Here is a 26,092-nt window from a genome sequence, read left to right on the forward strand (position 1 = left end):
TACCCAGGTGACCAGGGCGAGCTGTTAACTCTGTGAAGGAGGTTTCTGGCTGGCCATTAAGCCTTGGGTTCTTTTCACACCTGCTCAAAGCCACACAGGATGGGTCTCTGGTTTGTGGAAGTCATGACAGAAGCAGACCCCAGATGCCCTATGAAGACACGTGTGGGTAACCGCCTGTCTGGGATCCTGAGGGGACGCCAGCGGTGTCGCTGCCCCGCCTTCTGTCAGGAACTCCCCAAAGACCTGGCCGCTCCTGCATCAGCCTCGGTGCCGGCCGGGCCGAGCCGAGCCGCCCGCCGAGGACCCAAGAGCCTCGCCGGAGACCCACATCTGCCCCGCGGGGCCGTCGCACCCCGCGCCCATCGCGCCCCGGCGGCCGCGAGGGGCGGTGGCGGGTCCCGCCCCCGATGCGGTGACGCTGTCGCTGGTCCCGCCTCGCCCCCCTGCTCTATAAAAGCGCTGCCGGCGCCGTCCCCTTCTCCTCGCCCTGTCTCGCCGCTCGTTCGCCGCTCGCCGGCCGCGCTCCCGCCTCCGCCCGCCGCTGCCGCAGCCCCCGGCCCGCTCCGGTTCTGTCTCTCTCCGCCTGTGCCCTCCAGTCCCAGCGCCGCGCTGCGCTTTCCCCGCCGGTCGCCCCCGCAGCCTATGGCCCTGGAAGGCGCCGCTGCCGCCGCCTGTATTTCTGCTGTAGGTTCCCACATCCCTCTTTAAAAATTCCGCCTAAAAAGAGAAGACGATTTACCAAATCTTTCGGGCCGTTATCTCACGTGAGTACCGGAGCGGGGGTCCCGGGGCTCTCGCCGGCCGCGGGGGAGGTGGCGGGTGGGAGGGGGCGGCGGCGACGCCCACCCTGAGCTCCGGAGCGGGCGGGGGCGTCCCTGGACAGCGGCGACTGGGGGGAGGGACAGGGGCTTTCCCCTGCCCGCGACCTGGGGTTGGGGGCAGTGCAGGGAGGGAAGGGGAACGGTGGCCGTGGCGCCCGGGGAGGGCAGAGGGGCGCCCGGAGGGTAGCACTGCCGCCTCGGCGGTGCCTGGCGGGGAGGGCTGGGGATGGGGCCGGTTCCTGCAGCTGCCCTTTCTCCGCCCGGCGGCGTGTGGCAAGACCGGCTGCGACCGGCGGCAGCAGATGGAGAGCGGCAGGATGAGTCAGAGCCGGAGCTCCCCCTGTCCCACGGAGCGCCGGGCGTGCGGGACCGCAGTGCGGGGGCCGAGCGGGCGGACAGCGGGACCCCCGCGCCCCGGAGGGTGTCGTTGGCGGCGGGCGGAGGGTCAGCGGCCGGCGCGCTAACATGGCGGACAGCGCTGCGTGCGAGCGGCGCCGGGGTAGCAGCGGGGGCCGGGCACCGGGGCGAGCGCTGCGGCGGCGCCGCCGGCCCCCTTCTCCCACAGCCCCCGGGACGCGGGAGGCCGGCGGGGTCGCCGGCTCCGCGGGCAGCGGGGGCTCGGCGGCCGCCCTAACATGGCGGATTCCTGCGGAGGGGGGCTGCGCGGTGTCTTCCCCCTCACAGTCGGGGCAGTACCCGCGGCGGGAGACCCGCGCCCGCCGGGTACTGCTGCCGCTCGCAGGGCGCCCCTGCCTGGGAAGGGGATCGAGGGGCGTCCTCGCCTGAACCCCTCAGGGAGGGGGCTGCCCGGTCCCCGGTGCCCTGTGGCAGCTGCTCGGGCTGGGGAGCGCAGGCTGCGGCCCGGGTGCCGGCGGGTCCCTTCCCCGCGGATGACCCGCACGCTGGAAGCTCCCCTGGGCCTGGGGAGAGCGGCCGTGTGTGTGACGGGCTTCAGCGCTGCGGTGGGTGACGAGGGCATAGGCTGGAGAGGTGCTGGTGGCATGGCTGCGGCGTCTCCTCGCCTGCTTCTCAGGGGCCATGTTGTGCTTCTGTAAGCGAGATTATCCATCCGGGCTCCCGCTGCCGTCCTCCGCTTCCCCCCTCACCTGAGCTGCGCCTGCACGAGGCCTCACCTGTCCCCCTCGGCACTGGGGGACAAGGGGGCACGCCAAAGACCAGGGTGGCAGCCAAGGAGCTGTCAGGGCACCGCGCAAGTTGTAAGGCCATTGCGCAAGTGACGCTTTCCGGGACAGACGCTGGGATGATGGGACAAGTCGCCTTCACTCAGAGGGTCTGTGGGGTCTCCCGGCATGTGAAAGTGGAGCCCTTCCCTCCAGTTAGCAGTCTCCTGCGTTTGCCAGGGGTGTTTGCTGGTCATCTCAAGGGCTTTCCCCCTTCCCTTGGTCAGTCTGTTAGTGTAGCAGCAGCAGGTTTGGTGCCGCCAGTCCGAGAGGTCTCTTAGTTGAGCCTCAACCTCCTTGGCTTGGCTGCTTCTGCCAGCGCTTTGTCGTCCAGTTGGCCACTGCTGTACCAGTGGCTTTTGGAAAGTATAGAGAAGAGTCCAGTCATTGCTCAGCTGCTGGCTCTGTGTATATCTAGAGTGTGTGCACTGGATAGTGGGGTATCCTGAGTAGCGTGTGTGTGTGCTTGCTGCAGTGCTGTTCCCTGCTTGGTAAGAGCTCAGAAGAGGTATCCATAATTGGTTATAGTGCTGACAGATCAGCAGATGTGTATGTTCCTGGTGGTAGGGAAGCCAAAAGCACCATGAGAGACTGGGGGACTCATGCATGGGTAAGGGGGATGGTGCAAGTGCAGGATCATGGGGCAGGTGGCATGGCTGAGGAGAATGCTCTGTACTAAAGAGCACTGCAGGTCTTTCTCAGTCATCAGTCTGGGCTTATTCCAAGCCCAAGAAGATGTATATCTGTGCTGGGGGGAACCTGGTTGTGGTGAAAAGAAAGTGAGCTTGAATCATCTTTCAAGCCTCTCTGAAGTGCATCTCCTGCAGTGCAAAATCCTGCACAGCTGACATGCCCGTAGGCAGGAGAAGTGCTGCGTTTCAGACCTCTGCAGCCGTCTCTGGTGACTGAGCAGGATTTGATTGTGTAGTCCCAGTCGGTTATAGCCACCCTAAATGAAAACACCGTGTGACGTCCAATAAAGCAACGTAGACCTTGCTACACACCTAGTCAGATGTGTGACTGTGTGTCTTGCATGGCAGTGGGTTGCAGGGGAGACCTGTCCTACTTCTTCTGCCCTCCCTGGCTGCTGGATTTTTGTCTCCGAGGATATTGCACTTGCCCACTATTCTTCCCTGGATAAACGTGGGAGGCAGTGGAGCTGGGGAAGAGGTGGGGGTTGTGAATAATGGTGATGGTAGGAGGGGTTTGTTCCAGTCTGGACTGGTCCAGTCTAGTTCTTTCCTTCCTGTCACCGTGTGAACAATGCTGCTGCTGCTGTGGCTGATGCTTGTGACAAGGCAGCCCCCTCCCCGTGTGCCTCAGGCTGTGGTGAGCTCTCTTCCCTGCCTGCTCTGCCTGCTGTGGGCTGAGACCCCCCTGCAGCCAGCCAGCCTGCTGCCCCCCATCCCTCCTGCTGGGCTTTCAGCTCCAGGGAAAGATTGTGAAATCACAGAAAAAGGGGGGAGTGGGGGAGCTCTTGGAGGGGAAGGGTGGTGTTTGGTGGTGAACAGCAGTGGGAATGTTTCTCCTTTGGGGACAGTTTTACTGGAGGCAAGAGGCAGGCTTGCCTTTCAGCACTGCAGCCTGCCCCCGGGCCAGCAGCCTGTGCCTCTCGCTGTTTGTTCCCTGTGCTGGAAGGCTGCTGCAGGTGTGTCATTGCAGCAATGCTGGGCTGTATGCTCTGGAAATGATTCCATCTCTCCAATTAAAGGAGAGACAGAGTGCTCTGGAAGAGAACTAAGACTGTCCCTTCCTGAAAGCGAGGCTTAATTGTGTGATGCGCTAATTTGAGTATAATGGTAAATTTTAGTTCTAAATAATGTTGATGTAGTGCAGGAGCAAAAGGGTGGTTGATGAGAATTCCTCGGGGACCTCTTCTTCCTTCAGGACCTGCTCCCCCCTGGGGATTGCCTAGCCACAATGTCCTGTCCCTGATCTGGAAAAGGCTTACTGTAACTCAAAAATACCTGGTTTGGTTTTTTTGTGGACCAGAGTAACTTTGTTGCCTCCAAGTCTGTCACTTGCTGTGAATGTGAAAGGTCATCATAATTCTAGATTTTTAGGGTTGGGTTCATGGATATTTTAGCTCAGGCCACTAAAGGGTCTCTTTTTCAGAAACGGATGCAGTGATCGTTTTTTTTTCAAAGAAAATGAATTGATGCCTGGTTTCACAGGCTGGTCAGCATCAGATAAGGGGGGCTGAGTGGGCCTGTGAACTGGAAAAAGCCTGGCCCTAACTGGCCTCTTGGATACTCAGGGCTTGCTGTGGGGATGCAGTTGTTCTGGCAAAACTATACACTGTGGACAATGGGAGGTGATTTTTTTTTCCTTGGGTTTCCTTGGTTACTACAGTTGTTGTTGCTTGGGGTGTAGTCAAACTTGAGGCGCTTGCTAGTAGAGTATACTAACATGATAGATAAATACATGCATGTAGGTGTCACTTGAGTATTAAAAGGCAGAGCTGCCTTGCTGATTATTCCTACAACTCAAAGCTCACTGCTTAGCAAAGAATGCTTTTATACCTACTTTAAGACCCTTAAGCAATGGATGCTTCATTGTTGCTGATGACATGCAATTCTTGTAAAGCTGGCTTTGTCCTTATGGGTTATGGGCATCTAATACACTTCTGGTACTTAAAATGGTAGCCCTGCTCTGCCACAGTGCAGCAAACTCCCTCTTTGTGCTGGTTTAAGCAGACTGAAATGACTCTGATTGGAAAGGCTCAAATTGCACTATTTTTCTCTGAATGTTTAGAATTGGCAAACCTGCACAAAAGAGAGCAGTCAGACTATTTTGTATATGTTTGTGTAGATCCTTTAGATAGGTAATTCTCATTTAAAAGAAATTCTGAAGGGCAATTAGAACTCAGCACAGCTCATAGTTGTCTGTTGCTGCAGAAAATGGTTGGTTTTCATTCCAGCTCCACAGGAGCTTTCACTGCACACTTTTCTCCTTGGAACATGTGAGAATATTTATTGGAATAATACTGCAGGTGATATTTGGCTAAAGCATGGCTTCTTAAGTTTTGCACTGAAGGTCATGTGCTCTTCCTAGAAGCACCTGTGTTTAATGACTTGTTTGGCTTGGAAGGTAAACATAATTCACAATCATTGGAAAATTTATATAAATTCTTGTGTATAATCAGAAGAGCACTGGAAATAGTTGAGCTATTTAGTTAATTTTAAAAGCTGGCAACACTTTCCTTTTGTAAAACCATTGTGTGCATACTCAGAACTAAATGTAGTAACATTTAGTAACTCTTGCTTTAGAAGAATAAAAGGCATATACATTAATTCTAGCTGGCAAAATTTTTTAATATCTCAAATAATTTTGAAGCATTGAGGTTTATTTTTAATACTGTGTGCTACCAAATGCTAATTTATGTGGTAAAGCTGAAAGGACTGCTCTATGGAGTTGCTGTGAGAGAGTTACCCTCAAGTTGCATTAATTCTGTTTGTTATTCAGTACTTTATAGAGTGTGCTAGTTTAGTTTTCCAAGAGCAAGAATAAGTGGAAAAATACACTTCAGCAGTTTGCTTAACCGATGCAGTTGAAAAGATGATCATTTAGGTCAGGTGATTCCCAGAAGTCAGGTTTTTGTAGTAAGTCCATGTAGTATTTAAATAATGAGATGAGCAAAAGTTTAGTTTTACAGTAGATTGGTACATTCCATGTTTCATGCTTTATACCACAGTGAATTTGTAGAAACTTTGTTGTATGCTGGGTTTGACCAGTTTGGTAGTGTATTTAATTCCATTAAAATCATCTTTCCTTTTAGGAGGAATAACTTCTCAACAGGGTTAATAATTAATTTCCTTTTTATGTTCATATTTGTGTGATTGCTTTACCTGAATTTGAATGAGCTAGCCTTGTACTTTAAAATGCTGCTTTGGTGTGGTGTTGTGTGTTGTTTAAGGGCCAGCTGAAAGGTTTCCTCATTCCTGAAGGCAAGCATAAGTTTCTTTCTTCTAATGGTCTCGCTCGTTTCTGGATTAGTCTGTGTGGTGTTCAGTTTCACTATATAAAGCACTATTTTTCACCCACATAGCTTTTTCACCCACATGCTGTGTTCATTCACAGCAGAGGGAGAAAGAACGTGGCAAGGGAATTCTGAAATAGGACTGAAGTGGGGAGGGGAAGTATGCAGTGGTTATAGGGTTAAAAGCACTTGTGGGAGGATAGTCCAGTATTAAGATGTACTACCCTATAGTGGGATCTCTTTGCCATTAATTTTGAAAATTTTCCAGTTCAGACTGTGAAAGATTAGTACAAACAAGCAGTTTCATGTGTTTTAGCAGGTCTTAGTACATCTGACTTGTTGTGGCTCAGAGTTTACATTCACTCTTGAAAACTGTATGCTTGATATGATTATAAACTTTCATGATGGGGTGTTGCAAGCCTTCTTAAAAGCACTGATAAGGCATTTGTTACATGTTTTAAGATAAAGCTTTTATTCTGTTCCAGCTGTGAACTTTATTTTTGTGTGCATTTTTTTTCCTACAGGGCAAAATCTCTGATCAAGTTTACAACTATCCAGAGGGCTTAGGAGAAGTGCTTTATAGAGAACAGTTCGACTTCAACGCTGAGCCACCTTGGGAACCTAGCTGATGATAGTAGGGTTCCATCTCCTAACTTGTCCATGTAAGTCTCTCTTTGTCTGTATGCAGGGAGGATAAGCACTTCCAAAAATACAGCTTGTATTGGCTTTTTGGTAAGCAAGATAACTGTCTGGATGTAGATTATCAAAATTACATGGGACTTTCATTTGGTGGGAGACTATAAATTTTATTAATCTAACACTTTTCTTGATATAATTATCTGATAAAGTTCTGAGAGACTTAACCATATGTGAGTAAACTAGGTGAATAGAGTTACTTTTCTGAATTTGGGCTGTTGGCTGCAGAAATCCTAAAATGAAGTGCTGTAAGTTCGGTCTCTCAGTGGTAATTCTGAAGTAATGAATTGGACTGTTTGACTGTTAACATCAAATTATGACTTGCTGAAGACAGTATGATTTCTCAGGGTAGTTTATACTGAAATAGTTAAAATTTGCTCATGTAAACAAATGCTGATCATGAAGGGTGTGCCTTCCCAAGTGCTTATCTCTATTATTTGCTAATTAGCATCCACTTTCACAAATAGTTGTAGTTGAGCTATAATAGAATGTGTAAATTAGAGTTGGATGGAAACTGTGTACCGATTACAAATGCCTGTATATTTTGAAGTGGCAAATAGTTATTAAGGAAGAACCAGACCATGATAACCGAAAACAAATGAGTTCACTTAGCTGATCTTAAGGAGCACGGAAGACTTCGGAATGTGTGTGGTTGTCATGTTCTGTTAAGTTAAAATAGCTTTATGTAGTTTTTAACAATAGTCTTAAATGCATTTGTAATATTTGAGTTAAGCTGACTTTACAATATTTGTACAGTATTACTTTTTTTCTTGTCTAGCTGAAGGCGTTTTCATTTGGCTTAGTACCCATAAATTATATAATGCTTTTTAATGTAGAATTTGAGGATGGTTAAGTACATCTTACTGGGCCAGGTACTTTTTTTACAGACCACAAGGATTCCAAATGCCAGTTGTGTTAGTATGCCTCCTAATAATGTACTTAATGTAGATAAACTTGCTCTTTGAAAAAAACCGCAATAGCAGAGGTACAGGATGAGCTTGGTTTATCATGACTTTTTGGTTTATCTCCAGAGGGTATATTCCTTTTGTTTTGTTTGGAACTTACTGAATTAACTGCATATATCTGGTTGGTTTTAGTCAAATACTCTATTCAAGTGAATTCAGTTAACACTGAAAATTTTCTGAATGTCACTGTTAATTTTTAGGTGTGATTTTTATAAGCAAAATATTGAGAAATTTTTTTCTCCTGTTCAGCTTCTGAGTTTTGGCTTGCTCTTGTGTGTGGGTAGAACTCTTGCATGACATTTTGCACTTCAACAGGAATAAAGTCAAGTAGTTAGATAGCAAAGGCAGAAGAATTGTTAGAAAGGAGTGAATAAAGTTGAAAATCTTAATGTACTGTAAATGCATTTTAACTTATAAAACTAATCTGGAGGGATTTTTGTCTGACAGAAGTTTTTACTCTTGGAAGAGAAACTGTTCTGATACTTTCATTGAGATATTCCTTCTCTAACTGGTAGTCATGTGCTGTGGCAAATAGTGCAAGGTGTAGCTTGTCCTAGAACAGAAATGCCACTGGATTTGCTGTATTCGCAACTGAATGCTGAGATGACGTGTGTTAACTTTGAGCTTGGATCTATTATGTGTTCAGTAATAATGTACTGTACACAAATATGAGTAGATCAGTATTGAGGGTAGTGGTGATGTAGGTAGCAGTAGTGTTTGTCAGGGAATCTGTACCTGTTTTGGTGTGCTGAAGCAGAGGTAATTGCCTCAAATACAGCTAAGATGCAAGTTAGCCATCAGATTGGTACTTTTGAGTCTTGCTCAAATTGCAAAGTAATTTAATGGGGGAAAGGTCAATTGAACTTTTAAATACAACTGTAATGTTATGTTCTGATGGAACTCAAATAAAAATCTTCTGTCTGAAGGTATACTTACATTCCCATTAATCTTGCTTCCTTTTTATAATTTTCTCTATCCCACTCTTGTCCTTGTATTACACTGGCTGAGGAAGAACTTGGGGTTTAGTTCTGTCTTGCTCTTCATGCACTGACTCCCTGAGCAGTCTAGCAACTGTGGCCTGAAGTCTTGCTCCTTTAAAAGTCTGTTTTATGTATTGCCACATCTGGTTTATCGGAAATGATGGGAATTAGCAATGGAAATCTGATCTATTAGCAAGCCAAGTGGAAGCAGTAGCTGTCTGGACTGGCTAACCTTTAAAGCTCTCTTGACTTTGTTTAAATGGAGCTGGGTGGCAATTGGGGAACAGGAGAGCTGGGAGTTTGGAGTGTTAGGGTGCAGTGGGGGAGGTCAAATACTAATACTGACTAAGCAAGTAAGAGGAAAGGATAGGGAAGTGACTGTACTGTTGTGAAAGAGAAGTGGTGGTCTGGTACACCATGGAAACGTATGTACAAGAGTACTCATTTTTTGTAAGCTTTGTGAGCTTATTGGCCCTGAATAACGTATTCAAACTTCAAGAATACAGAAGGTTCCTGAAAGCATGGTTCCTATAGAAGATATAGGATGGGGCATTATTTTTTAGTATCTACCCCCTTTGCTTGCTTACTTCAGCATAATTGCTCAGTTACATTGCTCGTTTAACTGTGTGGAATGCTCCTGAGAGAATGGTAGGATGCAGCTAACCTAAGCTGTGCAGGTACTCTGTGACCCTCAGTGGATTTCTACTGAGAGGTAACTTGAGTAATGCAAAAAGACACCTGTTTCAGCATTTCCATCAGTTGATCTCAGTGGCTTCATTCAGCTAACTGACTTATAGGGATGCAAGTTGTGAAATGGCGTCTTGGAATATTTTTTGAAAAAGATGCTCCCATTATAAATAGGCGTTTCCTGCACTGAGAACGTAGGACTCATGTTTTTACTTTTCTAGTTTACCTGTTCTGTACTTAATTGCCAGTGTCAGTGACAAAATGCTGCTTCTTCTTTGATCTGTTACCCCTGAAGAACTGGTATTGTAATGAATGTGAGGTTAATGTATTTTTACCTCTCTATGATTTTTACATTGGTATAATTGTTAATCTCGTAAATATTTATTTTGTTTAATAAGACATGGAGTTGAAAGGCATTACTGAGAGCCTGTTTGGTATGCAGAGACTTTGTCATTTGCAGAGGAAATTTTTAATGAAAGAAACAAACCTAAGGGTGTTTGGGATTTTTTTTGTGTTTTTTAGGCCGAAGAGTATGTAGTTCTGACAATGTAAAGAAAAAAAGAAAATTGTATGTGTTATGTGTTATGGATGCTTGCATATGACAAGCATGTGTTTAGTCTATTTTCAGAGCATTTTCATTTTGTTTTATTCCAGATGTCTGCGTTAATTGCAGTGTTTAAATATGTACACTTTTATCTTAAGAGTTCTTCATCTGGGAATTCATTGTGTTAAACCATAAAGAGCCTGAGGATGTAACGCTTACTTCAAAGAAAGCAATTACATGCCTGTGTAGAAGTCTCATACCACTTGACAGCTTTTGTTTGCCTTAAAATATATGTCCTGGAGCACTGTGCAGACTGACATTTCAGGTGCGAAAATGGGTGGTGTTACCACACCAAGTCTGTCAAATAATGACTTGCAGCAAGTCAGCACTTCCAGCAAGGACTGAACTCTGTACTGTAATGATTTCTGACTCATCTTACAGACATAAAAAAAAGTCCTAAACCACCCTTTAGATTTTCTTCTGCAAATTTTATCACTGATTCTCCTCCCTCCCCTTAAGGAGGGGTGCCAGTCAGAACAGAACGAGATGACAGCACAGTCCCAAATTGTGCTGTAAGGTATTAACCCCTAAAAAAAACCATTTCTCAAATATCCACTCTTTTGTAGTGGTGCTGTAGCAGTGCTCCTAGGAATTTGTTTTTTGTTTGTACAATATTCTTCCTGCCCTGTTCTCAACAAGACAATGTAATTTCTTCCAGAAGGGGGAAATTGGATAGTAGTCATTAGGCTAATGTTAGCTTTTTTACTATATTAATTTTGCTAAATGGAAAAGCTTCTATGTCTTGAATGTGCTTAGAAAAAACAATTGCCATTGAGCAGCTTGGGAGAGGTTATACCAGTTGTTGATGGTTTGTTGCAAGTTATTTAATTAAATTTCTACTAGCATATATTCCTTTTGGTCCCTGACTCTTGACCCTTAAGATGCTTTTGGATGAATGAATAGGAGACAAGTCTGGTTTAGGAAATAATCTTCATCCAAACTGACTTACTAGATAAGTGTTCTTTTTGTTGTTTTTGGATTTGGTGAGTTAGTGGTAAAGAGCCTCCTCTCCCTATGCTTTACTTAAACCAATTCTCCCCCTCCTCACCACACGGTGTCCCCAAAAGTAAAAGGGCAGCTTTTGGAGGAGAGTATTCTTCTACACCATCTCTGTCTGAAAGCTATAGACACCACAGTCATTAACTATGAAAAAAAGCTTTCTTTTAAGAATACTACATAATTAGCTTAAATCTATTCCACTGTAACTCAGATGAACACCCAGAGGAAAAGTGTGCAGTTGCTTAGGTTGAGCTGCTTGATTTGAAATACAAGGTACAAACAATTAGCCTGCTGGGTGGATGGGTGTCTGGTGAGCCTGAAAATCTATTCAGTGCTGTGATTGGTTCCACTGAGACCTTCCAGTAAGGTAGATCAGGGTGGAAGGGACTCTTGTCTGTCTGTACACTTTAGAAAGTAGGGAGTGGCTTGTAGCATTAAAAAAAAAAATTAGCTGAGTAGCACCCTTGTATATAAAGTAATTCCTTAAAATACTTTAATTTTCCTTGCAGACTTTTTGACAGGTTTGTACAATGTATTGGGGAATTGAGAGCTTATTAGTAAGAGATCAGAAACACAGAAATTGTCCAACTTGAATATCAACAATGAAAAGCTGAGATGTGAGGCTTCTCCCAGCCCAGTGGCTTCTAACATGCAAAAAGTTACAGATACTTAGAATATATATTGGTCAGGTGTGAATGGGGAGAGGAAAGAATCCTGTAGGTTTAGATGCAGCAGAAAACATATTTGAAAATTTTTCTTTAATGCTGCTCTGTGTCATGAAAGGATTAAAAAACTTGGGGGTTTTGAACGTTTAACAGATCCATACTTTTTGCATAATCTGCTGAAAATAGAAATCACTTCACTCTTGTGTGTGTCCACCATGGTTGTGCTTATTCCTCTCCTTGGTATTACTATTTTTGCAAGGAGAGAGCAAAAGAATTCTTATTGTTTTTATTGTTCTTGTAGAAGGAAAGTTTAATATGTTTATTACACAACCAACAAGTTCCTAAGAATGCATAAAGTACTCTAAAGTGTTTTTAAGCATTAGGCTGTTTAGGTCATAGTAAAAAAAAAAAGGTAAAATAATTAAACTCTGCTGTTAGGCTTTTTTCTTCTTTGTATCTTCATGGTTTGAATATTCCAGAGCTCTACCAAATTATCAGTAAAATGCTGATGCCAGCCTTTCTTTCCTGGGGAAAAAAGTATCTAAACCTACCTCTGAAAATCATGGATATTTTATGAACATGACTGCGGTGCTCATGTTTGTTTCACTGATTCTAAGTGAAACTTAGTTCACAAGCTTGTCTTTTGTTTGGTAGTCTTATTTTTAAGGCATTTTAGCTGTTGCTCTCACACTGAGATATGACCGTCTAAAGAATTTTTTCTTGTTATTATAGTGTCTGCCACCTAGTCATTGTTTTTGTAACTGTAATTAAATCCTTACATCAATGTGATAATTATCTGGCTCTTTTGTGATTGTTTTGGATCCCCAGGATTCACTTAAATAACCACATGACTCATTATACCTGTGAGACGAGTATTTCTTACCCAGCATACTTGTCTTTATCATTCAACTTCTGAGTAGAACTGAAGATTCTTGCTGCCACTAAGTTCAATTCACCTGGCAGTAAATTCCTCCCTTAAGAAACATAGGGGGCATGTTTGAGTTGTGCAGAAAGCACATAAAACCCTGCTGGCTCCTTTCCCATTATTTGGTGTAATAAAAAGCAGGAGCAACTGCTGCTTAGTTATCTTAGTACTAGCTTGAGCAAAAGTAACTTTGTTCATATTGTTGAAAACATTAACCAAACTTAGTGTTACAAATTGTGGATTTTTTTAACTGTCTGGAGGTGGTAGATGAAACATGAGACAGAATTAATACTGTGGCCTTGTGACCATTTGAAGCCAAAATTTTCTTCTTAACTAATGAACTGCTTTTGACTTTCAGCTTTAATGCTTCTGGTTTCTATCAACACTTCTAATTAGAAAAATAATTCTACTATTTTAAAGCCAAGCGCATGTGGCTTATCCTTATCCCTGGCAAATGGAGGGTGAACAGAGTAAAAAAAATATTTATTTTTTTGTAGAGGGTGTGTGTGTTCCTGTTTGTAGGACATCAGATGTAGAAAGCTCTAATTTTTAAATAGTGGCATAGTATGCTTTGTGCCTAGTTTTCCACTGACTTTTGTTTTCTTTGTACAGTTTGTTGCATAATTTAAGGACCCGGATATAAGGCTTGGAAGCCCATCCCTTGTGTTTCTTGGTTTATGACTGTCGGCTTTGTGGAATACGGCTGAGATGAAAGGATTTCTTGAGGATGCAAATTACTCCATTGGTCTGTTGGATGAAGGAGCAACTCTTGCAGATGTTATTGACAACTGTATTTATGAACATACTCATGTAAGTTGGCTTTCCAAATTTTCTGGTTCAGTTCCATAAGTCATCAAAGTAGGTCAAGGCATTTAGGACTGGTGAACTGACAGCAGCAGAGGAACAGTCAGCTAAGCTTCACTCACCTTATAAAGTAGTTTGCTCTTCTAATTCTGCTTCTTTGCTGTTTGCTTGCTTTGGGCAGAATTCTGTTGGGGAAACTTGGGTAACAACTCCCTGAGTGTGGCTAGCAGGAAAGTAGTCTTGCTGATGTAATTAAATACAGGTTCCCATCTCTTTGTTTCAAGAGCTCTTATAGCAATGGGTTTTAGACCAGGAACGTGAAATTGGACAAGTGGATATATTGAGTTAGAACCCTTTTTGTTGTTTTTGTTCTTTCCCTGAAAATATGGCAAAGTTTAGACAAATATGTATGCTGAGCCAGTTTAAAGCCATGTTTTAAAAGTTCTGTGGGCCATCGTGGTTTATAGTTATACATCTTCCCGTTACCCTTCTCCCCATTGGAAACTTGGGTATGAGCACATTGTGAGGTGCTGCCTTTCAAAACAAACTAGTCTAAAAGCTACTAAGGTTTAGCAACCAACTGGAAAGAAACTTGAATAATTCTGTGATTACAATAATTCTATTGATTAAGGCTTCACTCATTTCTTAGGAGGCAGGAAGATGTAGCCTTTGTTTTGTAGATGAGGTTGTAGAAAGAGCAAGCTTTAAAAAAAAGTTTCATTAAGCAAATACTGTATCCTTAGTATGCCATACCTAGAGTTCACTTTTTCCCTTGGTTTATCAGGACTAATGTTCAAGTGCAAGTACTCAACTATAGTACAGCAAATAGCTAAATTCCATGGCCTTCTGAACTCAGGTGTAGGATTCCCAAATCCTGATTCCTAATATTCTTTTTCTGTCTAGCAAATAAATAGGTAAACTACTGGCAACATGTCATGTCTCCAACCACTGGCTGGCTCACAGAGGATAGCTGCCTCCTGCTGCTTTCATTTACTCCTTTAGCTCAAGGGGTAGAGGCCTGTGCCATGGATCTAAAGCTCCAGATCCCATTCCTGCTGGTGACCCGTACAGGGGGTCAGTATGCTTCCACCCGATGGAATTTCTATTTGTGTTTTTTAAACAGAAAAAGACTTTGTATACAATTAAGCCACAACATGCATAGTTTCATATCTGTGAAAGTCAAGTGCTAGAATTGACATTTGATGTACAGTCTTAATTCAGATTGATCATATATTTTGTAATGGTCCTTAATGGATAGGCAGTAGGCCATTCATTTACAGGAATTTTACTGAGTGCACATTATAAACAAATATAGAGTAATCTGTTTGGATTTTGATCCACTATACACACATAATGACTTGATATTGAGAGAGACTGTGATATAGCAGGTGCACAAGGGGGACTTAACAGTTCCAGAAGAGTGTCTGTGCATTTTCTTAAAGATTATGTACTTGATTCTGCAACCTTTAGCACAGTGAGTTTAGTTCTTAAAATCCTGCTGGAACTAAATGCTTCACAAGATGTGGAGAACAGTCTCAAACTTCCTGAACTAAAATACTACCAAACCAATTTTCAGGAAAATGAGCTATTAGCTAGATGTTAAAATAATGTTAGTGCATTAGATTTTATTCCTTGTACAATAAGCTATAAATTATGTTGAGACTGTGGAAGCTTTTACTGCAGTGGATTTTTTTCCTCTAAATAGTTGCAGACTTCTGAAAATAAAAAGTTGGAAGAGATTTGTATTTTTAGATAAAATGAGCATTTGGCATTTAAGTAGAATCTTTTATTCAGGAATCTCAGAATATTGTCTAAATAGCATTCATAATATCTCTGAAGTGGTAGGTATTCCCTCTGATTTTTTTTTAAATAGTTCAAATTGCTAGGTGAAAGTAAAAACAAAAGCAACATTCAAGGTCAAATCTAAAAGTTAAGAGCAGGGTAAAAAGGTACATAATCCTTTAAGACTTTGGGTTGTTTGTTTGGCAGCAAACCCACAATTTCAGACATTTTATTTTCCTATTCTTCCTTTTTCAGACTGGAAAAAAGGCATTTTATGTTGGTGATCTTGGAAAGCTTGTAAGGAATAACATACAGTGGCAGAACGTGATGGCACCAATAAAGCCATTTTATCCTGTAAGATGCAATTCTACTCCAGGTGTACTCGAAATTCTGGGAACCCTTGGCATTGGTTTTGCATGTTCCAGTAAAGTAAGTTTTTCTTATCTGTGTGCCTTATTTTCTTCCATATGCCTGCTGTTTTAAAATCATCTTTTTGGTGTTAAGTTCCATGATTATAAATAATATAATTTGTGAACTCCTTTGTAACTGGCCATTGAAAATCTATGCTTCTGCCCTAGAAAGAGTGGATAGTTTTTTCTTTGTGGGGTAGTAGAGGACATCTATTAAAAATTCAGGAAAGATAATGCACTGGACTTTGTCAAGCTCTGGTATTCTCCTGTTTTTTTCAGTCTGAAATGGCATTGGTACAAGACTTGGGCATTTCTCCTGAAAACATCATATATACAAATCCTTGCAAGCAAGCTTCTCAGCTCAAGTATGCAGCGAAAGCTGGGATAAACATCATGACTTGTGACAATGATATTGAGCTGAAGAAAATTTCACGTAATCATCCAAATGCCAAGTAAGTGTCAATTCCGGCTTTGCTTTTAATATGGGGGAGACTTAATTTTGCCTGTGTTCTGGGTTGTTTGATTTGCAAGCAAGTACATGGCTTCTTTGATATAAATCACTTGTATCGGGTTTTCTCCTCTCTTTGTCTCCTTTGAAGGTAGCTTTTTTTGCAGCTTTCCCTACTGGGTCTCAACTTCCTCATATAATAGTAAGGCCCTTGTTTTGGGAGAAATCTTGGGAGAAACTGATTTCATAGGGCAGCCTTGATGTAAAGGTTTCAGTGGTTAAAGTTTAGAAGTCTGGCATTTCATCATCTGCAAGTACATCTTCCTCCTGCTCTGTTGTGGCTTCACTGTTATTTTTCAGGAAGTTCTGTTTGGATAGTAGTGGCTCCAACTGAAGTCAGGGCTGAGACTATCAGCAAATGCCCATGTGCTCTGGATCCCATCTTAGGTTCGGGTACACTCTGCAACTCTATTACATACACCTGCGAGTGTTTCTGCACCGCTAAAGCAGTGAGAAATTTGACTCCAGTTCTATTTTCAGTCACTTCAGTATTAGCTCAGCTGTTTTCTGTAAAGAAGTGATTAAAGCTGATATTCTAGTTGTTAAATATGAGAATTTTATTGCTGCCAATGTGTCATGGTCTCTTGGACTGATGGGCACTCCAGTCATTAAACATCACATCCCTCACATATGAATACTGTGGCTATGGGCCATACCTTTAAGTAATTTGGAGTCAGAGCCCAAGTGAATGTTACAGTCCTTTCCAGTGATTAATGGGGTATAGCTTCCCACAAATATCATTGGAGAAACTGAATTCCTGTCATCCTTTACAAAGCCCTTGGTTCTAAACAGTCATTATTAAACTGTTATATCTTCTCCCAAAACTGAGACCATAGTTGTAGAATTGGGAAGATTCTACTAAATTCAGAATCTGAAGACTCTGGTCATGTCACCTAGTTGGTTTTTTTGGGGGGGTTGGGGTGGTTTTTTGGGGGGGGGTGGGGAGGACAGGGTTTTTATTTGGGGGAGTTTCAGTTGTTCAAGACTACCTCAAGATTTAATATTGCTGTTAATATTGCTGTTGCTAGTGATTACACTTAAACCTCAGGGAAGCCTGTCAGTGCTTTGCATACTGGAGAGGACTTCCTGTGCAAAGTGTTAAATGTATGATAAATGATTTTTTTCTGTAAAGTGCTGGCCTTGGCATACTTGGTGCATTTGAAAGCCTTGGCAATGCTTAAGCTGACTCTTACATTGGTAGTGCTTTACCATTTATTCACTGGTGCATTTAGTGTTTTGTTAGTTTTCATGTTGATTTATTTCCATGATTCTAACAGCTGACTTCAGAAAAGCTTGTCTATGGTAACATCCACAGCAAGAGAAGTTAGGATACCTACTTTTCTTGAGCCAGAGAAACTGTGAAGTGGGGAGGCAGAACATAAGCTACAGAAAAACAACAGACTCTTTACTTCTTTTCAAGGAGCCCATAGTCTAATACTTGCAAAAATTCCCATTTAACAAGGACAAGAAGCTCAATTTCTACAAAAGAACTGCAATTTGCTGTCATAAATTTCCTAGAGGTCTGATTTCTCATTGGACAGAAGTGCTTTTTTCTCATTTTATTAGAATTACCTTATTCAGGTCATTTTAATGTTGATGCTGAAGTGACAATGAGTTTTCTTTCTCTTCCTTGGCATAGTTCAAGAAGTCAAAGCCACTGTATAGCCTTGTTCTTCCTGTGTGTGGTTCTTAGAGCTGGATTATGCTTGCATAGATGAAGCCAATATGCTTTGGCTGAGGAAACAGTATTTAGAAAGATGTGATTCTCCTTTTCACTTTCTTAAAATCTGTAACTTTGCACTAAACTTGGTAATGGGTGGGTCTTCTTTTGTAACTGATGTTTCTGCCTTTCAAAGTCTTAGTCACTGGAATGATTGCAATTTTTTTTAAAGGAAGAAGAGATGTCAGAAAGGAGTGCTTAGCATTGCATTTCTTTATACCTTTAGGTTTTTCCAGGCAAAGTTTAGCTGATAAGGTTCTTGCTGTCCTAAGAGCTTCAGCAGAGGCAAGGCTGGTAAAAGAAAATGCTTCTTTAAAAATAAAAAACCCCAAACCCTAAACATATCACTCTCTAGCCCTGCTCTGACTGGCTGAAACCCAGGAAGAAGAATCCTACTAGATTTCTAGAAGTCAGAATTACATTTTTTTCAGTGGTTCGTGCTAAAAAAGTAACTTGATTCACTTGGAGTGCTGCCATAACTGTTTAATCAATGAAATTTAACATTGGATGTCTTTTTAAAAAGGGGTTTTGACTAATCTTAATGTGAGGTTACAAACCATAATATTATGGACCTTTTTTTTTTTTTTACATTTCAAGAAGTTAAACTCTTTAACTTGTAGCAATTTTTTGTTACAGCTACACACTTTTCCAAATGCTTTACAAAATATTGTTGGACTACAGTTTCTTGAGCAGAATTGTCTGTGCTAGTGGAGAAGTAGGAAATGAAAGGCTGGTCACAGTTTCCCAAGATGAAATTGTATAAATTAAAATTAACAAGGATTGCTGGGCAACCAGTGTGAGAATTTAGGATTTTGTTGCTGTTTACAAAATGCATTTTAAACACCTCATAAGACATTTGGAAAGGACTTGTAGAAGTCATGGGTGGTTGTTAGGCCAACATGTGTTCTGCAGTGGCTAGGCTGAGTTCTGTTTGTTGCATGTCTTAAAAAGAGCTATTTCACTTTGACTGCAGAGCTTCTGCTGCTTGTTTGTGCTCCCCACCCTGGTTAACTGCTCTGTGCAGTCTGTCATGTGTGCATGTGTGTTGTGACAACTTCACTTTACTGCATGACTAACTAACTGATCTTTTGCGGTGTGGGGGTGACTGCCTTAGTGGACAGCAGTTTGAATTGGTGAGTTTTGGGGGTATACCTCTAGAGGTTTTGATGCGGACATGCCTTTGCCACTCAAGAGTTAATTTAATATAGAAAACTGTCAGCACTGGCACTGCAGTTTGCCAGACATACCCAGGATGAGGCTTTCACTGGAGGGAGGAAGATGTCTCACTGCATAAGAATGTAAGAGATGGTACTTGCTTCCTCTCTGCTCCACACTGTCCTGGAAGAAGGGGCAGGGAATGGACTGACATCCCTACCCCATCCCCAGTCCATGTGCTCAGTCAGAAGAGGAGGTGGAGGGATATGGCTGGTGTGTCAGCCTGGTGTTCTCTAGTTGCTGAATTAAACTAAATATGATACGTGGCTGACCTAAGGGTAATCTCCACATTCTCCTCTTGGCTAGGAAGGAGGTCAGAGATGGGAAAAAAATCATATTACAGTCTTACTGGTTTTATAAGGAACTGTACTTTATTAGAAGGTAACATTCTCTTTTATTACAGCACTCAACAGACTCTTGCTGCTACTAGAGTCTTAGTTGCTGCATTTCGAAATCCCTTGTCCTTGTTGGCTCCATGTTTTAGCCCCTAATTGCTAGTTTTTTCTCTGTACAGGATTGTTTTTATTAGGTTTCCTTGATTCATCCATCGATGGAGCTGGAGTATTGACAACATAATCAACACACTTCTGACAGTCTTCAGGCTTCACATGTGCTGATGATGTAAACCAACTGCCCCAATCATCTTCCCCTTCTCTTAGGCTCTTACTGCACATTGCCACAGAAGACATTAATGCTGATGAGGAGATGAATATGAAGTTTGGCACCACCCTGAAGAACTGTAGGCACCTCATGGAATGTGCTAAGGAGCTGGGAGTTCAAGTAATTGGTGTCAAGTGAGTAACTTCTTTGTTCTCTGCTGGCTGAGCAGACGTTTGTACAATGTACTCAAGATGTAGAATAGAAAATAGTTTTTTCCCTCTTTGACACTGTTTTCCAGGGTTAAAAATACAAGGCAACAAAACCCCCAAAAAAACAAACTAACTTTGAATCATGAGTTTCTGCTTGCAAGCAAAGTGCTAATATAAAAGCAAAAACTAGTATTAAAGTAACATTTACAGACATCAAACCAATTTTAAATGGCGCATCAGAAATCCTCTGTCAGCATGAAAACTAAGTTTAGAAGCCTCTCCTATTCTCTGACTGTACTCTTGAATTTCTGTGGTAACTTGATTTGTATTTTTCCAGCAATAAGCAGCATATCGGATAAGAGCTAGTATAGCATGGAATAGGTTGGATAGAGTTTGAACAAGATCAACATGGGGTTGGTTTTTCTGAAAGTTAGGGTCCTCTGTCACTCTGCTTGTATCAAGACAAAATACCTAAGTTTTTGACTTGCTCGTGGCAGGAATGAATCCTAGTGTTCTGAGATCTTTCAAATGATCTGTGATATTTTAGTTGGAATTTTGACAGATATTTTACTATATGGAAGAAAAATACATGCATTATTCTGTCTGCCCTCAGCTACTAATGTATCAAATACTCATGAATGTTTTAGGAAAGCAACCAAACGAATAAAACAGGGTGGGTCATTGAGACAGTAAAAAAAAGAAAATTTAAGCCAGATCTTGATGATTTAAACCACAATTGTTTTGATGTATATCTGTTTGAAATTGATGTTAAAGCATAAACATACTGTAATCATTACAAATGACAAATGTAAACTAAAATAGTAGAGGATACTACTGAGAAAATGTGCCGCCTCTTATAGTGCCTTAACCAACTTTAACAAAAATCATATGGCTCTTGTGTGTTATTTTTATTTTAAAGAAATGTGGATTCATACAAATAAGTTTGAAAAGGGACCTTTACCTCAAAGTGGCATTCCTTAGAGGAGTAGACTTGGAGTAGCAAGCATTGTGGTACAGATAGATGTGTTTGTGGTCTGTCAAGAACCAGTTAGCCATGTTCCTCTTGAGGAAGCTCATGGGACATGTTGGCACTGGTTTTAGCATCTCAGTGACTAACTACATATGGCAGTACTTAAACCTTTTGGGCATGGAATCAGAGGGGATTCAAGAGCTTGTGGGAGGCATCAGGACTTCTCTGCACCATTGGCACCCACTGAAGAACAAGTTTTAGACACTTTGATAGTGAAGACTGAAAAGTTCGGTAAATGTTATTTCCTAAAGATGAGAATATTGTGGGACATTCTTATACATTAAGAGCAAGACAGGTCTCAAGTAGAAATCCAGTGGAATAGAAGGCAATAGTTCCTGACCTTATTCTTTGCACAGTTGCTCTATTATCATGCAAGCTTATTTTGAGCCACTTGGGAATCAGTTGCTTCCATTTGTGTTTTACATGGTGAAACAATTTGGTCTGAAAGCTTATATGGTTCAGTGTATTAATTTTGGTTTTATTTCTTTCAGATTTCATGTTTCAGGCTCTTGCAAGGATCTGCAAACATACATTCATGCTATATCTGATGCCCGGTGTGTGTTTGACATGGCTGTAAGTAGATCTATACACACATGCAATTGGTACAGTAGAAGACCTCTTCTAATCATGTTAGCAAGCCAACTACATTGTTTCCAAAATAAATCCATAGTAGGAGATGGAACTTGTAGTAAGGGACCAAATACTCCATTGTGAGATGTGGTAGTGGTAAAACAAATTTTATGTACTAATTGTGGACAAAGGTTAAGGAATACTTCCCACTGACAGGCAGTAGCCTTATATGCTGTTTTCAAATTAAAAATTAGTTTCCCAGTTTTGGTAAAGGCTTTTTAACATTCAAATCTGTCCTGCAAATATGTAGCTGACATTTTTGTTAGGCTAAAATATTGAACAATCATATGCTGGCATTTATTGTGGTATGAGAAGCTTGTGAACTAAACAGAGAAGACTCCTATTACTGCAGTTAGTGCATTAGCTGTGACTGGTAATGCACAGATGGGGGCAATAAAATTGAGAATCTTGCTGATCTTTGTGCAAATTCGCAAATTACATGACAAGACTGCTACACTGAATTCCTAAAACTGTCTTTTGTCAGAATGCACCACCCTGTTCAGCAAATACTGTCTGAATATAACAGAAGCCACAAGATGGGAGTTGATGTTACTGTGGGACTTGCAGAGAATTGTGTAACCAGCCACTCTTGACATCCCAATGCTGTTGCTATGAGATTTAATGGAGCTGTACTATGCCCTTACTCCCTCACTAGACATACTCTGCTAAATATGTTCAAAAGTATAAATACATAGAAAACAACCACAGTAAGGAGCAACAAATATTTTTGCAGTTAGTTGTTCGTGTACTTACATTCTGCTTATGCATTTTAGGAAGAATTTGGCTTTAAGATGAACATGTTGGATATTGGTGGGGGCTTCACAGGCTCAGAACTTCAGCTGGAAGAGGTATGCAATATTTTGGAAGTTGAAACTCTTAATTTTGAATAAGTGTTTACCTTCAAACTGCAACTAACATTGATAGCTGAAACCTAATCTAAATTCCATGTTAGACTGTAATTCATAAGACCCAAATAGTTGGGTTTGTTTTCTTTATCATGGATAGTGTAATCAGTCCTTGGAGGTGATTATTTCTTTTAATCCTGTTCACACTGGGTTAATGCTGATTTAAGCATGTTACAGATTTAAGTTACTACCCAAAGCAACCTTAGCAGTAGTAATTCAAGTTTTTTGGCAGCTGACTGTGGTTGTCCAACTGATGACTGTTGCATGGTTTGGACCAGGGTAGCTTAGCATGCTTTGGATCATAAACTCTTTTTCTGCTGGATGAAAACTTCTGGTATTTTGCTTTAGAACTAAAGGCTAAAGGTCTTGGTTTTGTCTTTGCTTTGGCTAGCCTCTGATTTGGCCTAAATGCCATCTTTAGTATGCAATGGCACATAAAACAGGATCACCTGTTTTCACTGCTATGTTGTCTTAGAGACAAACTCCTTGAAGGCAGGACAGTAGAAGTGATGCAGTGAGAAGTTACTAACAGCAAACAGGGCCTTTCTTTCTTAGTTCTCACAGTTCTGTTACTTGTCTAAAATACCTGCTATTTTCCAATATGTGGCTTAACATATGAGCATCAGTATTAGATAATGAATTCTGTTTCTAATGTGACACTATTCAGAACTGATCACAGAAAGACCCTTTTCTTGTTGTTCTGGGTTTGTATGTAATTTTACATTATCTGTTGTGCTGGACAGATGTTGAAATTACTGCTGCAGCCTTGAGTGTACGAATGACCAGTTTTCTTAAATCTTTTCTATATATTGTGGACCTCCAGTAAAGGCACTTCTCAGAGAATAGAGGACCAGAGTAACCATTTGGTGTGCTGACTGGAACTGACAGTTGCTGACTGCAAGTGGTTGTGTATCTGATATATCCATAAGCTGAGTTCATTGGTCTTACCTCTGATTTCAATTTCCTAGGTTAATCATGTCATCAGGCCATTGCTGGATGTCTACTTTCCTAAGGAATCTGGTGTTAATGTGATTGCAGAGCCTGGATGTTACTATGTTTCATCTGCATTTACGCTGGCAGTGAACATCATTGCAAAGAAGACTGTTGAGTATGATAAACTTCTTCCTTCTGGAGGTAAGGGTTGGATTTATAGTGTCTGTTATGAATCAGTACGTGTAACTGCCCACTATGAGTTGGGACAGACTAGTTTGTCTCAGCATATATTTAATGCATTCCCCTATCCTTCTGCCTTCCAGGTTCTGACCATATGTTATCTGTGTATATCACTGTTATTTTTATGTGGTGGTACTTGTATTCTTACTGGGTTTGGCTTCTCAGTGGTTAAACCTCTATTGGGTACTTCACAGGTGGTGTGTTAGAAGGTTGTGTATTAGAAGAACATAAGAAAAGCCATGTCACCGAGCAAACTGCTTCTCTGGACTTGTATTCTTAGCAGTGATTATTACTGAAAGTATTAATTTTATTAAGCCTCACATTTAAAGTTATAACTGCAGTTATAATCTGGTCTCATGCAGATTATTATACTTGTAATTCTCCCATTCCAGTGTATATGGAACCCCTTGTCAGGAAAAAGCAGATGACTTAAGTTAGATTGCAAAAGGACTACTTATGCATGCAAGACAACTTCTTTTTTTACTTCCAGTGGAGCAAACCAGGAATGATGATGAACCAGTATTTACATATTACATAAATGATGGTGTTTATGGTTCTTTTGCGAGTAAATTGTCTGAGAAACTGAATACTATCCCAGAGGTTCACAAGGTGAGTCTTTCCATATTCTTCAGAGATAGTCCTTATCCTTTTCTATTTAATATATGTACAAAGTTTTACATATATATAATTACATATTACTTACTAAATTATCCTCTATATTTGAAAATTTTCTTACTTAATAAACTGAAGCCTGAATTAACTTGATCATTTCCATACAGAAATACAAGGACGATGAGCCTCTCTTTGCAAGCAGCCTTTGGGGTCCATCCTGTGATGAGCTTGATCAAATTGTGGAAAACTGTCTTCTTCCTGAGTTGAGCGTTGGAGATTGGCTGATCTTTGATAACATGGGTTCTGGTACCTTAGGTGAACAGTCTACCTTTAACGACTATCAGAGGCCACTGATTTACTACATGATGTCTTTCAGTGACTGGTAAGAAAACTGTCTTGGTAGTGTTGAGATTGCTTTTTCTTCCTTCAGGAGTGTATACTTACAGCCAAATATAAATTATATTCAATGGCAAATGCAGGAAAATGCAAGAATGTGCCTTTTTAGTTTGTGGATTTTTTTTTTTTTCTCTATTTTCTGACTTTCCTAAGACCAAACTGAGAGCTGTGATAAAACCTACTTTGCTTTAAGGATGACAAAGGAAAGCAAAATACCTAATCTCTCCTGTGAGTTCAGTGGTAGGTGTAAAGCCTTTTCCTGTTTGACATCAACCTTTGAGCTTTCCTAGCACCAGTAACTGCAGCTTGTGTATAATATTGGCACCATCACTGCAGGCAGAAAGGGCAGTAATGCTGTTGTGGTGATGGTGAGTTTGATAACCTGTTTCTGTGCCGAGGTAGGCAGGAACCTGTGCTGTGCCTGTGGAGAGTGGGGGCATTTCTGTGTCTGCCAAGCACTGGCACAGCTGGTCTCCCTCCTGCCAAGGCTCGGGCCAAGCTGTGCAGGGGCACTTGGCTTCAAGTGCTGTATTGAGGCTGGTTTCTGATGTGAAGTTGTACCTGAAAATGTTATTACAACTCTCAACCTTCTCTGCTGCAGGGATGAGATGCAAGACGCTGGAATTGCTTCAGACACATTGATGAAGAACTTCTTCTTTGTGCCTTCTTGCATTCAGCTGAGCCCGGAAGACCGCTTTTCCACTGCAGCTTAAACAGGCATTAACGCTTCATTTAGACCTGCAGTTGCAAGTCTGTAGTTTGTCTGGTCAACATTCCAGTGTGGAAGAAATGGAACAATCTTGAATTCAATTCATTCTCTTCAAAACTTGAAAAAATAGTAATAGCTAATGGGGACCAGGCAAAACAAGCTACAGCTACAATTCAGTGGGGGGTGGGAGGGTTAGATAATGGCGTCCAAATTTAAAATCAAGTTCATTCAACCCCTGAGCGTTAAATATGCAACAAAATGGATGACTTAGTGGAGATGGAAACCCATCACTTGGGTTCTTCAACAGTTTACATACAAGTACACAGTTTTTATACTAAGGATTCCTGTTAGAAAAGTCTTGTAAAGTTATTGTCTTTCGCCCAGATATATCAAATGTCAGTGGGAGACCAGTGTGACTTCATTAGATGTTTTAGTGTATTTAGAATGTGTAAATTTGTGCTTTGAACTGTAGTTTAATAAATGTAAAATTGCATCATAGTATTTGTTGTATTTGACCCTTGATGTATCCCTTGTATGATTGCAATAAAACTTTGTGTAGATTTTACTGTTTTTCAGGCTAACTTTGGGAGGGACTAGGCAGGTAGCTATAAAATAGATGTATACGTGATTGCATTGAGAAGCCTTCTTTTCTCTAGGTTCAGCTTTTTGTTAAACAGTAAAATTTTAAGATTGATAAATCTGTATGAGGTGAAAGTCATGTAAGTTGCTGGAAGGCTAAAATGCGATTTGTGGTGTTTTTAGAGCATGACCTTAGATTCAGTTCTTAACACCAAACAGCAAACCTGCACTAGGCATGGGTGTGCACAGAAGAGGTTTAGTCTTTTAGCTCGTGTGCATGCAGTGCCCTGAGTCAGCATGGGTTAGTC

At 41.7% G+C, this 26,092-nt stretch overlaps 1 protein-coding gene across 2 annotated transcripts; it reads left to right on the forward strand.

The window, feature by feature from the left end:
- The first annotated feature begins 467 nt into the window (after window positions 1-467).
- On the forward strand, window positions 468-25,770 carry AZIN1 (antizyme inhibitor 1). 2 transcript variants are annotated; one of them, XM_027692297.1, is made up of 13 exons: window positions 481-764; window positions 6,506-6,643; window positions 13,115-13,312; window positions 14,210-14,380; window positions 15,344-15,517; window positions 15,778-15,950; window positions 19,601-19,735; window positions 21,272-21,353; window positions 22,184-22,258; window positions 23,284-23,449; window positions 23,979-24,097; window positions 24,268-24,482; window positions 25,098-25,770. In XM_027692297.1, exons 5-13 carry the CDS (start codon window positions 15,416-15,418, stop codon window positions 25,207-25,209), a joined length of 1,179 nt encoding a protein of 392 aa, XP_027548098.1. In that variant the 5' UTR covers window positions 481-764; window positions 6,506-6,643; window positions 13,115-13,312; window positions 14,210-14,380; window positions 15,344-15,415; the 3' UTR covers window positions 25,210-25,770. The 2 variants fall into 2 exon arrangements, with proteins under 2 accessions (XP_027548096.1, XP_027548098.1); XM_027692295.1 differs by lacking the exon at window positions 14,210-14,380 and having other exon boundaries at window positions 468-764.
- Window positions 25,771-26,092: the final 322 nt, after the last annotated feature.

The sequence above is a fragment of the Neopelma chrysocephalum genome, unplaced genomic scaffold (genome assembly GCF_003984885.1).
Source record: "Neopelma chrysocephalum unplaced genomic scaffold, ASM398488v2 Primary Assembly neopelma1_86, whole genome shotgun sequence".
Taxonomy (NCBI): domain Eukaryota; kingdom Metazoa; phylum Chordata; class Aves; order Passeriformes; family Pipridae; genus Neopelma; species Neopelma chrysocephalum.